At 40.6% G+C, this 13861-nt stretch overlaps 1 protein-coding gene across 3 annotated transcripts in view; it reads left to right on the forward strand.

Annotated features, from left to right (window-relative positions):
* The window catches only part of GLT8D2 (glycosyltransferase 8 domain containing 2), a 49445-nt gene that overhangs the window by 17708 nt on the left and 17876 nt on the right, over positions 1-13861 (forward strand). For all 3 annotated transcript variants that reach the window (XM_045553082.1, XM_045553084.1, XM_045553083.1), the window contains exon 3: positions 12076-12123. In XM_045553082.1, the coding sequence (XP_045409038.1) occupies positions 12105-12123 (19 nt within the window). In that variant the 5' untranslated portion in view covers positions 12076-12104. The remainder of the gene's footprint in view (positions 1-12075; positions 12124-13861) is intronic.

Below are 13861 nucleotides of genomic sequence, written 5' to 3' on the forward strand. Positions count from 1 at the left end.
CTTAGGTGTGATAATGGCACTGTGGTTATATAGGAGGATGTCCTTGTTTTTAAGAGAGAGATGCTAAAATATTTAGGGGTGAAGTGTTACAATGTCTGCAACTTCAAAAAAGTATGTATATTTGGAGTGCACTTAAGCAAATATGGCAACATGCTAGCAATTGGTGAATCTGGTGAAGGGTATATTCTTTCAACTTCTCAGTAGATTTGCAATGTTTCAAGGAAAAGAGGAAAAGGAAAATTGAACAAAAAATTAAGGTTACTCAACCTTATATGTGTTTCAAATTAACTTGATATAACTATTGAACAACAAAAAGAGCCACTATGGCAGTTATGCCAATGATGGATTGCAGAAAGGGAGGAGGAGGGGAGGGAAAAGAGGTGGGGGAAGGGGGCAAAAATTCCAGAGGCTGCAAGGCCAGGTGGGAGGTGTAATTAGCAGGACTTAGCGATTGGTTGAATGAGGAAGTAGAAGGGAGACGTTGAAGAGGATGATCAGAGAACCCGGAGGAGGAGTTTCTGTAGGGGAGGTGCTGATTTTAGTTGTGAACATAGGAGGTTTGAGGTACTCGTGCAGCATCCTAGAGGAGACGCTTGTACGTTCATCCCTTCAGTCCATAAATATTTTTTGAGGGCTTACATTGCCAGGCACTTGTCTAGGGGCTGGGTGTATGGCAATGAACAAAACAGACAAAATGCCCTGCCTTCCTGGAGTTTATAATCTGTTATTCGGAGGGCAGACGTAAGCCAGTGATGAGGCAGGCAGTGCGTTGAAGGTGGCGATTGCTGAGGGGAGGCCGTATGTGAATGGCTGGGGTTGGGCGCTTTTGACTAAGAGTCTGAGGGAAGCCAGGGGGCAAGCCACGTGGATATCCAGACAGAGCATTCCAGATGGAGGGAGCAGCACGTGGCAAGGCTCTGAGGCAGGAGTCTGTCTGGCAAGGAGGCCAGTGTGATCATGTGAGGTCGTATGAGCGGGCGCCATGAGGACTTGGGCTTTTACTCTGAGAGAGACAGGAAGGCCTCAGATGGCTTTGAACATGGCACAATCTGACTCATATTTTAATAGGCTCACTGGCTGTTTTGTTGAAAATCAACCGAAGGGAGACAAAGGCAGAATAATAAGCCAAAGGAGCGTGGTGCCAGGGTGGAGGCACTGGAGGTGCTGAAAATTCTGGATATATTGTGAAAGCAGAAGCGACAGGATTTGTTGTCAGTTCGTACGTGGGGAATGAGAACCAGAGAGGCGTCAGGGATAACGCTAAGTTTATTTTTTGTTGGAGCAGTTAGAAAAACGGAGTCATTTAACGGGGAAGATTATGGGAGGTATTTTGGGGGAATACCAGGAGCTCGGATTTGAACATGTGGATGCCTTCAAGTGGAGATGCCAAGTGGCCTGTGGGTTTAGGGGTGTGGAGTCCATGTAAGAGGCCTGGGCTGGAGACAGAAATGTGGGAGTTGTCAACATATAAATAGTATTTAAAGCCATGAGACAGAATGAAGTCTAAGGAGGGAGTTCAGAGAGAAGAGAAGAAATGAGGGCCCGAGCGCTGCGGTGTTCCAGCATTGGGAAGTTCTGGAGGCAGGAGCAGTCCCTGAGACTGAGGGAGCTGCCAGACAGGCGGAGGAAAGGGGGCCAGGCGTGGAGTCCGCCGGCCGCCGTGGGAAGTGAGTGAGCGGGGAGAGAGCGGCCAGGTGGTCTGCGCCAGCCCCACACCTCGGCCCCGATTTCCTCACATGCCGGAACCTGGTTAACCCAGAAGATTCTCTCCCAGGCTCTGCTCCAGACATTCCAGTTTCTCTTGGCTCCAGGTCTCTTCCTCTTACTGTACACATTCTTGAGATGTCCACATCATTCCCTCAGCTCCCTGGCTCTTCGTCCCTAACTTTCCTTATCAGTTTCTACGTCTTCGCAACCTGGTCTGACCCCTCTAGCAACTCCACATAGTCAGCTCACATCCAGGAGTTCGGTTCTGCAAACATTTCTTGAGCACCTACTTAATCTACTAGAGTGCTTTTGACCTTGAGTACCAGAAACAAATTTGCGGCAGCTTAAACACACACGGATTGATTTTTCCCACATGACAAAAAGTCTGAAGGAGGTGGGTATTGATGGCATTGATTCAGCAGTTTGGTGACATCAGGGCTGGCCATTCTGTACAGCTCTTGAGCTCTCCCTCATAGTCTCAAGGTGGCTGCCCAGCTCCAGCTATTATGACCCCATGCAAGGCAGGAAGGAGGAGGAGTTGTCACTTCATCCAGAAAGCAAAATCTTTCCCAGGTGCCCCCAATAGACTTTCATTTAGGTCTCTGAGCAGATCTGTATTGCATAGCTACTACTAGCTGCAAAGGAGGTGGGTAAAGTCTATACTTACATTTTCCTGTCTCTCTTGTGGAAATGGGCAAGGGAGAAAAGGACTGGAGGAGCTGTTGGATCAGCCAGCCATCAAGGCTGCTGCAATACCAAGTGCCAAATATTTGCTAAGAACTGGAAATACAGAAATGATTAAGATGTAGTCCCTGTCCTTAAGGAGCTTGCCTTCTAGTAAGGAAACACAAGCACAAATGGAGTATTTTGATACAGTTTGGTAGAGACCAGGGGCCTTCCCTGACCCCCACAATCTGGGTCAGGTGCCCCTCGTTGGTGCTCGAACAGTGCCCTGTGCTTACGTCTACCAAGACATCTAAGCACACTGCATTATTGTTACATATTGACCTGTGTCCTCCCCTCCCTTCCCCCAAATGTGGACTAACTGGGGACTTACCTTTGACTCTCTCTTGCCTGGTATATTAGTAGAGGCTCAGTAAAAGTTTGTTGAATGAATGAATGACATGCCAAGGGAGCCATCCTAATTACCTTCTTGTACTGAGTTGAGCCCTTATCCCCTCTTAGCATTTTTAACTAGTTACCTCCATATTTATATTCTAATAGCAAAGTCTCTAACTCCTTGCCAGAAAACAGTGCTGATTTGCCATTTTTGTATATTTAAAAAATAAAATATCTACTCTCATATTCAATAAAAGAATTCTGCATTTAACAAATTTATAGCCAGTAAAGTTACAATACAGCATCTAAAAAGCTAAAAGTACCCTGTGCTCTCAAGTCTCATAGTACTTGGAAAATGGATGCCTAGTTTTTCAGTCTGTTGTTTTTTATTTCAAGGAGATGTATAGTTAATCTGACTCATTTGAATGGCAGTGAATGAAATGTAGATCCTGTTATCAAAGATAGCAATTGTACAGGCATAAATAATTTTCAAGGAAGCAATAATATTCTCATAAATATTTGTAAAATAATTAAAATGGTAGAAAGTGATTGCTAAGAACATTTTAATAGAATTTTAGTTCTTAAAATAAAGTTTTTTTTGTTTTTTGTTTTCTTAAACTTTATTGAGGTATAATTGACAAATGAAATCTGCCAAGAGAGTATATCTTATTCTCACCACACCACACGCACACAAAAGGTAACTATGTGAGGGTGATGGTTCTGTTAATTAGCTTGTTTCGGTAATCATTTCACAATGTGTATATCAAAATATCACATTGTATTCTTTGAACATATACAATTTTTAAAGTATACAAGACATTATCATTTACCAATGTACTATGCTGTACATTAGGTCTGCAGAACTTGCTGATTTTATAAGTGCAAGCTGTACCCTTGGACCAACATTTCCCCATCCCTTGGAGCCACCCTTCTATAATGAGCTTGACTTTTTTACATTCCGTATATGAGATCATGCAGTATTTGTCTTTCTATCCCTGGTTGATTTCATGTAGCATAATGTCCTCCATTTTCACCCATGTTGTCACAAATGGCAGGATTTCCTTCTTTTTTGAGGCTGAACAATATTTCATTGTGTATGTATGTCCTACTGCTATGCATACTGTGAACAATGCTGTAGCAAACATGGGAGTGCAGATATCTCCTGGAGATACTGATTTTATTTCCTGTGTATGTATCCCCAGAAGTGAAATTGCTGGATCATATGGTGGTTGTATTTTTAATTTTTTGAAAAACCTCCATACTGTTTTCCATAATGGCTGTACTAATTTACATTGCCATCAGCAACATATGTATAAGGGTTCCCTTTTCTCTGTGACTGCCTTCAAATCATTTTAGCATTCATTGAAGTGTTTTGCCTGAATTAGTTATTAACATAGTGGTTGCAAAATGGTATTACAGTCATTTTATAAGTGAGGATTCTTAAGTTTCCATATACAGTGGAGCTAGGATTTGACCCCACGTATGTCTGATTCCAAAGCCCATGTTCCAAGAAGTACTCCACGATGTTAGAAAAAGATTTCCACTAGATTCTGGTGCCTTGAGTCAGTTTTTATGTTTTCCCCATTTGGGATTGCTCTTGAAATCCAGAAAGTGCCACCATCAGAGATGAAATGAAATTGTAAAGAGGGAGAGGAGGATGCAATTCAGGCATGCTGAATATTTATGCAATTATTTATACACACACATATATTATACATATATGTTAATTTATTTATTTTTAAGCAGCCTTTCTTTTGGAACTACATGCTTCTCAGGGACTCCATTCTTGCCATGTGGCTTAGGATTTCCCACAACAATCTGCTTCAGAAACTTCCCTCCTTGGCTTACCACTGCTGTGCCTTGCCAATTAGATGAGCCATTATCAGTTTTCTGAAGCCTCTTGTTTCATCTTTAAGAGATTTCAGAGTTGGCAACATGCTGGACAGGGAAAGAAGAGCCCCGTTTCAGATGAGTCAACACTTACTATTTCCCTGCCTCTGGCATGGTCTCACAGTTATAGTAACTGAGCATGCAGGGGAGAGAAGACCAACCTGGCCTGTGAGCTGTGAAACTTCATCAACACACAGTGAGATCTGTTACCTGGAGCCCAACTCACCTACTCCCTGGTGTAGCCACAACGGCCCTTTAAAAACTCCAAAGTCTTGTGGTTAAAGGGCTTTGAAGAACTCTGATTTCCAATCCCTGCTCCACCATTTACTAGCTATGTGATTTTGAGCCAATTACTAAACCTCTCTGAGCCACAATTTCCTCATTTGAAATGTGGAGATAGTAACATATCCACCTGAAAGCTATTGTATGAGATTTAAAGGAGATGATGTACCTAAATGGTCAGCCTAGAGCTGGGTGCAAAGTAACCTTTTAATATATGGTAGCTATTATTATTATCTGACCCCCGCAGACTTCTCCCCATATATCCACACCATTCTGGCCACAGCAAACTTATCTGTAAGGACTCTTGTTTGCAAGAAACTGAACCTCGTATCAAAGCAGTTCAAGGAAAAAAAGGAGATGTTATTGGCTTGGGTAACTGGAACACCCAGGGAGGGGCTGGCCTCAGGGACTCAAGCCCAGAGCTCAGCTTTCCTCTGGTCTTCACCTCTTTCTCTCCCCTGGTACCAGATGGCTTCCTTCTTGGAGAGGGAGGAGGGACATATGGCCAAAGACCATTCTAGGCTTCCATCATCCCCAAAAGTTAGATAAATGCATATCACCTAAAATCATAAATGGATTAAAAACTTACCTGAAATTCTATCTCAGAAGAATCCTGAATGAGGTGCTGTTTTGACCCAATTCTTTCCCAAGTAGAGGGGAAGAGAAGGGCCACTGCAAATGCACTCAGAGCTTCTGGGTGTGTAGTCTATATCCCTGGAAAAGAAAAGGAACATTGTAGCAGGTTGTTTACAGTGCATTAAAGACTTGAATACAATCTCTGTTGAAGAGTTTTCCTAGATCACTGCCAACACATTCTCACAACACTTCGGTTCACTAAACCCTGGGGTACTATGATATCCTGCCTTTCTTGATTGCTTCCCACAGGCTGTCTCTGTCGTGTTGCTAGTTTCTAAAGCTTATTGTTCCTGGTTTGCTGTCTGCAGCCTCCGGTCAAACTTGAAATTCAAAAGTTCCTTTGAAGGACCATAATTAAGAAGCATCGACTTAATTTTAAAGTAAACTTCGAATTTTCAAGACAAATTATTTTTTTATGGCAAATTAACTTTTTTTTTTTTTTAAGATAAAGGAAATCAGTTTCCAGCTCATGGGGTGATTGGCAAACTGTCACAAACAAGTGAATGAACATATAAATGTGGACAAAATTTAATTTTACATTTTAGACCAAAATGAATTTTGTCATTTAGCATTTTTTTCTTCCTTTTTTTGGAGACAGGATCTCTTGCTTTGTTGCTCAGGCTAGAGTGCAGTGGCATCATCATAGCTCACTGCAACCTCAAACTCCTGGGCTCAAGGAATCCTCCTGCCTCAGCCTCCCAAATAGCTGGGACTATAGGCATTCACAACAATGTCCAACTAGTTTTCTTTTTTCTTTCTTTTCTTTTCTTTCCTTCTTTCTTTCCTTCTTTCTTTCTTTCTTTCTTTCTTTCTTTCTTTCTTTCTTTCTTTCTTTCTTTCTTTCTTTCGTTTGTTCGTTCTTTCTTCTTCTTTCCTTTCTTTTTCTTTCTTTCTTTCCTTTCTTCCTTTCTTTCCTTCTTTCTTTCCTTCCTTCCTTCTTTCTTTCTTTCTTTTTTTGTAGAGATGAGGTCTTGCTATGTTACCCAGGCTGTTCTCGAACTAACTCCTGGCCTCAAGCGATCCTCCTGGCTCAGTCTCCCAAAGTGCTACAATTATAGGCGTGAGCCACCATGCCCGGCCTCGTTTAGAATTAGTTATGGTTAAACTTTGTTTTTTCACCATATCTGCCCTGCTATCCTTTGCTTCTCTTAATGCTCACTGCCTCTCCTAATGAAAATCAAAGGTATTGTCATAAGCTTATACATAGATGTTAATAAATTATAAACTGGGAAAACCAGGTAGCAGAGTCATAACAAGTGTATTTTGAGTACGAAGAGTTTGTTAGCTTTCTTGATTTAAGAGCACAAATAAAATACTTCAGAAAATAGTGCAAAGATAGGATTTGAATTTGGGAAAACGTTTGGTTGAAACTTTTTCATGAGGGATCAGCCCTTTTCTTGCCTCCTTGATCCAGGTTTTACTCTGTGAAAACATTATTGAATCTTTAGTTGATGATATAGCTCACTTTTTAACCACTGATGGCTACCCAGATCTACATTCATTTTTGTAGAAAGTGTAGGAGAGAATCCCAAACCTGTGTTGCTCCCTCTTTCTCTTCTTTGGGATACGCTTCATCCTCCGGATTCAAACTTCTTGCCAGATTTTAAGTCCTCTCTGGACATCCTGAAATTGGAACAAAATAGTAAAGAAAAAAAAAATCAATTCCATGGAAATGACAGTCTTCAACAAATGGTCCTGGAACAACTGTATATCTATATGCTAAAAGATAAAGTTTAATCTATATATCATACCATATGCAAAAATTAATTCAAAATGTAAATGTAAAACTCAAAACTATAAAATTTTCAGAAGAAAACATAGGAGAAACTCATTGTGACTTTGAGTTAGGCCAAAAGTTCTTAGATATGACACCAAAAGCATGATCCATAAAAGAAAAAAATTGATGAATTTGACATAATCAAAATTAAAAACTTTTGCTTTGCAAAATTCTTTGTTAAGAGAATGAAAAGACAAGCCACATACTGGGGGAAAGCATTTGCAAATCACGTATCCAACAAAGAACTTGTATCTAGAAGGTATAAACAGCTCTCAAAACTCAAAAATAAGAAAACAATAATCCTATAAAAATAGCCAAAAGATTTAAAAAGATACTTTACCATATATGAATGACAAACACATAAAAAGATGTTCAACATGAGTAGTCATTAGGAAAGTGCAAATTAAAATCACAATGCAATACACTTGTTAGAACAGCTAAAATAAAAAATACTGACAATGCCAAGTGCTGGCAGGAAAGCAGAACAACTGGAACTCTCTTGCCTTGCTGGTAGGTTTGCAAGATGAAAATCTTTTTTTCCACTCAGGAAAACAGATTGGCAGTTTCTTATAAAGTTAAATATATATCTACCAAATGACCCAGCAATGCCACTTTTGGATATTTTCCCTATATTCACACAAAAGCCTATAAACAAGTGTTTACAGAAACATAACTACCAAACACTGAGAACAACCCAAATGTCCTTCAGTGGGTGAATGGATAAATAAATTGTAGTATATCTATGCAATGAAATACTATTCAGCAATAAAAAGGTACAAACTATTGATACAGGCAACAGCAAGCATGAATCTCAAATGCATCATGCTAAGTGAAAGAAGAGAGGCTCAAATGATTACATTCTGTGTGATTCCATTTATATGATGTTCTGGAAAAGGCAAAACTGTGGAGACAGAGAATAGGTCAGTGGTTGCCCAGGGCTAGGTGTTGGGCAGGATCTAACTCTTATACAAAAGGGCAGCACAAGGGAATTCTTTGAGACCGTTGAAATTGTTCTCTATCCCATTTACGGTGGTTGTTATAAGACTCTAAGTGAGTGTTAAAATTCATAAAACTATATAACCAAAAAAGTAAATTCTAATATACATAAATTTTAAAAAACTTAAAAATCGGTAAGTCAAATCTGGAAGCTGACTTGCTAATATGCCTTTAGTAAATGTGTCACAGGAAGGAAGCCTATTTAAAACAAAAATCGAACCAGGTATACTGAGTGTTTATCAGACAGCACCATTTATGTTTTCCTGAGTGAAGCACTCCTTGTAATTATGAAAGTTCACAGTAGAAAATCTGTGGAAATCCAGAAGTTCACAAAGAAATTACCTTGTCAGCATATCTCAAATACCTTGGCAGAAAAATAGTTCTCCTAGGCCAATTCTTTATTCTCTGAAGAAACAGTTGGGTTCTTCTGTTAAAAAAAAGTCGTTCCTAGAATACATGTGGTTGATAGCCCTCTTAGAATTTGTCCTGAATTTGTCTCATGCGAAGCCAAGGACTTCATGTAAAAATTTGGCCTGATAGAATGTGAGAATGGTTGATGATATAACAGTTACGGCTCTTGTTGCTTACCAGAACATAATGCATCGTGTGTGTGTGTGTGTGTGTGTGTGTGTGTGTATAGAATCTTTTGTACTTATTTGTTTGAATAGATAGTACATTCATATGATTTGACACATATGCCAGAACTGCTGTTTGTTTGTCAGAACACACCCGTGAGTCTGTTCCAGCCCTTTATAGCTGGTACCCATTTTGACTCACTGGCGCCAAGGGCCATATTGGTTATTAAATATGTTCAGTATAAGCCCTCTAAGAATATCGACTGAAAAGTCCCCATACTTCTGTGTCTTGGCCTCCCCCTTTATTTTCTGTATCGACTGAAAAGTCCCCATACTTCTGTGTCCTGGCCTCCCCCTTTATTTTCTGTAATCTTCAATGCAGAGGCAGAAGGGCTTTTCAATACTGGGCTAGATGAAGTTGCAAGAAGATGGGTATTTTAATTACTTCAAATAGTGTAGCAAAGCAAAACAAACACGTCTTATCCCAGATCTATCTCTGGCATTGTCCAGCTTTCCCTTGAGGGCTCCCTTTCTTTCCATTTGTGTTCCCTGTCCCTTGAAGTCAGTCTGCCCTCTCCTCACGTTTGCCTGGGACCAGTTTCTCATCCTGCAGTGCCTATCCCCTAGCAGAGGTCCCCAGAGTTTTTGGCACCAGGGACTGGTTTCATGGAAGACAGTTTTTCCATGGACGGGGCAATGGGGGGGCGGCCTGGCTCGGGGTGGGAAGGAGTGGTGGGGACGGAGCTCTGCAGCCGGGTCCCTAACAGGCCACGACCCTATGCGTCTGTGGGGCGGGGGTGCATGGGTGGGGACTGCAGCCCTAGAGTATCATTGTGGTAAGCCTACGGCTACAAAAACCCACAGGGCGAATCTGGAAAATCTTCCCAGAGCAGCCATTCTCCTAGAGGGTAAAACATTTAAAACATCCCTCTTTTGTGGCATCTTAAACCGTGTGTCAGTTGAGTCAACCCACCTCAGGAGTTCTAACCTTTAACCTGGAGTGCACAGACCCTCAAAGGTGCATGGATAAATTTCAGAGGGTTCATGTTCATAGATAAGAAAAAATTACATCTTTATTTTCACTAACCTCTAATTGAAATTGAGTGTTCTATTGTGATTGTAGACAACGAACCACAGTAGTAACAGTCATAACTGTGCTATCTATACCTTTGTTATAGTAGAAATCAGATATTTTCACATTACATTACAGTCATAGATATCTCACAATTTTTTAAGTTCATCACTACTTCAAATTACAGTATTTATTATACCTGCTAATATAAGTGCTTAATAAAGAAGCACTTATATTGTTATATCACAAATCTTTCCCTGTACCACACCCCCTAATATTCTGATGGCTTTCTTTTCCTTAAAATTCTGTCATTGGTTTTCTTTATAATACAATGTATTTTTTAAAGCTTTTAAAAATATTATTCTGAGAAGGGGTCTGTGGGCTTTACCAGACTACCAGGAGACTCAAGACACAAAAAGGTTAAGACCTTTGCCATCTGCCATAGATATGGAGATTCATATATAATTGGTTTACGCTTCCCCCATCCCCAATGTCCCCTCAAAAATTCTGTAGATTCCTGATGGCTTACAATCTCATTTCCAATGCCCTTAGAACTTTCTGTTTCAGTTGCAGCTCTCCCCTCTCCTGCACGTCCAACATGGACAGATGCCTGGGTCTAGTGGGAAGAGCAGCGTGGAGGTGGGCTGGGGGTTAGAAAGTGCAAAGCACAGCAGAGGACTGTGGACATCCCAGTTTTGAAAAGTCCCTAGGGCCCAGCTGCCTGCTGTAGGGAAATAAGTTCTCTTGGACTCTTTATTCTCCCCTAATAACATTTCTTCTTGGGGTGCAGCCAACCCCGGGATTCCCATTCACCCTTCCTCTATTCAGACCCGTTTATCTTTCTCCTGCTCTCACCCGCCAACCCACCTAAGCACAAAAGACCTTGCTTTCATAACAAAGACAGTTTTCTCCCTGATGGGAACTCTGCCAGCAATTAAAGAAGGGATTCTTTTTCCACCGCTACATTCTTGCACAGTTCACATGAATTTGAAGGTAAAACAAGAAATTTGAAAGATATTTTGGGCTCATTGTGGGTGATGTTGAGTATTCACTCTCCTTTATCATCAGAATTTCCTTGGGAATGTTTGAAAAACAGAGCTTTAGGACTTTAATGAAGTCAAAGACTGATGGAGGGGTTTAAATGAATTTAAAATAAAATCCAAACTCCTCTCCAGGCACTGTAGTATCAAGCCCTTTGGTACCTCTCCAGCCTCTTCCAGCCCCAGTCTCTCCCTTGGCACACTATGTTCCAGCCACGTTGACCTTCTTGCTATTCCTAGAATACTCAGAGCTCTTTCTGGCCACAGGGCCTTTGCATTTGCTGTTCCGTCTGCATGGAATGCTCCTCTGCATGTTCTCCACTTGATGGCTCCTGCTCTTCCTTCCCACCAAATGCCACGTCCTCAGTGAGGCTTTTCCTGGTTTCTCTTCCAGATGCACTCCCCACCTCTGTTAGTCTTTATCCCAACACCTCCATTGTTTCCTTCATAACACTTACTGTAATCTAATCATTTTATTTGTTATGTTTTAATATGTTTCCCCCACTGGTCTAAAAGCTCCAGGAGCATCAGGACCAGGGCTATTTTGTTCATGGTGCATCTCCAGTATATAGCTCAGCGCTGGACTTTGAGTAGAATCTCAGTATATAAATACTGCCTGAATGAATGGAGTATAATGTATGCCCTTCTGAGGGATTCCTGAAAATATAGAAGCTAGACAGCATGGGGGTTGATATCTCAGATCAAGGAGACCTTCTTGTGTGATTCTTCTTCCAGTTGGTGCCATCTGCTCTGCTCACCAAGAAGGCTGACAGGGCTCTTTTTGGAAAAGATTTAAAAAACCCTGAAGACAAAAGATTAGCTCTTGGGGACCCTTAGTAAGGTTTGTTCAGCCAGAGGAATCACTTTTGAGGAGGTGGGCTATATTTATTTTGTTTCCAGAAGTTTAGATTTGGAGCAGTAAAGAATGATCACACACTTCACGGATATATCAGACTTTCAAAGCAGACACAGTCCTTAACACTTGTGGATGACTTTTGAATTGATTGTCTTTTAAACAAAATTTTATTCTTTAATCCACAGGTCACGGTTCATTATCCACGTGAACACACATGGCTCTGTTACGGAAAAGTAAGGTTACAACTTTTGAAAATAATGATTATAAAAATAGATATTTGGGAGGACTGGTTTTTTTTTTTTTTTTTTTTGCTGTCGATAAGAAATTTACTTGTTTTAAAAAAATTTAACAGGTTTATTTATAATTGTTATAAAGTTGAACTGCTAAAACTTGTTCACGGAAACATTTTGACTTGTATTAATGCTTCACATTCCGCATTTATATTAAAAATTCATACACAAGTGAAAATGGAAAAACTGCCAATACCTGATTTCTGTCCCCTATTTTTCCACTCGCAATCATATACTTAGGTACCTTTTGACCCCATGGGGGAAAAAAAATCTAACGTTCAGAATTACCAATAACAAGAAGAGAAATTTTTTTTTTTTCGAAAATGAAATGTTTTCCCATCATAGTGGATTCTTAAGCACGTTCTCCACATATGCGGTGTGTCACTTGGATATCTTTTGGCACAATTGTTACACATTTGGCACGCAGAGCACACAGGTTAGTGTGTTCAGAAAGGCCAACCAGACAGGCCTCACTTGCCTCCTGCAAAGCACCAATAGCTGCACGATGGAAGCGCAGATCTGTTTTTACGTCCTAAGCAATTGTTTGCACCAGATGCTGGAAAGGAAGTTTGCGAGTCAGAAGTTCAGTGGACTTCTGATAACGTCTAATTTCACGGAGTGCCTGTGTACTAGCCTGTAGCGGTGAGGTTTCTTCATCCCTCCACTGGAGGGCGCACTCTTGCGAGGGGCTTTTGTAGCCACTTGCTTCCTGGCGCTGGTGTTAGCGACCAGGGCTTGGCTGCGAACCTGGGAGGACTGTTTGGATGCCAAAGCTTGTCTTTTTTTTTTTTTTTTAACCTTCTTTGATTTTTATGGATAGTTTTCCCGTGGGCAATTTTTGGCATCATCATTTCAGGATACTTCCCATGGAAAGTTGTTAAGTATTTTGGTTAAAGTGGACTTACCATGAGAGGGCTCATATATTTCTATAAAGCTTACAAATATAACTTATTTTCTCATTCTAAATAAATATTCATGTTCATGTCTAATTTGGCATTTGTAATTTGGTATTCTTATTCTTGAAGAGTCACTTCAAATCTTCAGACCCATCAAAACCTGGATTTGCTCCTGGTTTTAGAGTTAGTGGTTTGTGAATTTGGGGGAAAACAGTATCCTAATTGTCTGACTGTTACCCTCATGGTAGAGTTGCCTGATTTAGCAAATAAAAACACAGGACAGCCAGTGACATTTGAACTTCAGATAGGCAACAAATAATTTTTTAGTATAATATGTCCCAAATATTGCATGACAACCCTATGTCAGTGGTAACAGCCACAGTTGAAAGGGCCACATGGTAGTAGACATTGGGCCATCTCCCCAGATTGGCTGTGGCAGGTGAATATTAATCAGACCTGTTGATAAACTATAGAACTTTGTCCCTTGTCTTCTGCCTCTCTATACTATTGTTTTAAACCGAGTCTAGTTTATGGCTGAATCTGATAATCCAGAAAGGGAGGAACTGGGTGTCAGTAAGGTAGAATCATTGAGTTTCAAAAAGTAGTTTTGGAAGGCTTCCCTGAGGAGTCTCCAACTCTGTTGTTTTACAAATGAAAAGACAAAGGCCTAGGGGCTAGAAAATAGATCAGTATGAGGCCAATAGATTAAGTATCTTGATGCATAAAAATAATAAATAATAATACATAACAATGATAAAGTCTTTATTGGCTTTCATTGCCTCTGT

The sequence above is a fragment of the Lemur catta genome, chromosome 6, assembly GCF_020740605.2.
Source record: "Lemur catta isolate mLemCat1 chromosome 6, mLemCat1.pri, whole genome shotgun sequence".
In the NCBI taxonomy this organism is placed as follows: Eukaryota; Metazoa; Chordata; class Mammalia; order Primates; family Lemuridae; genus Lemur; species Lemur catta.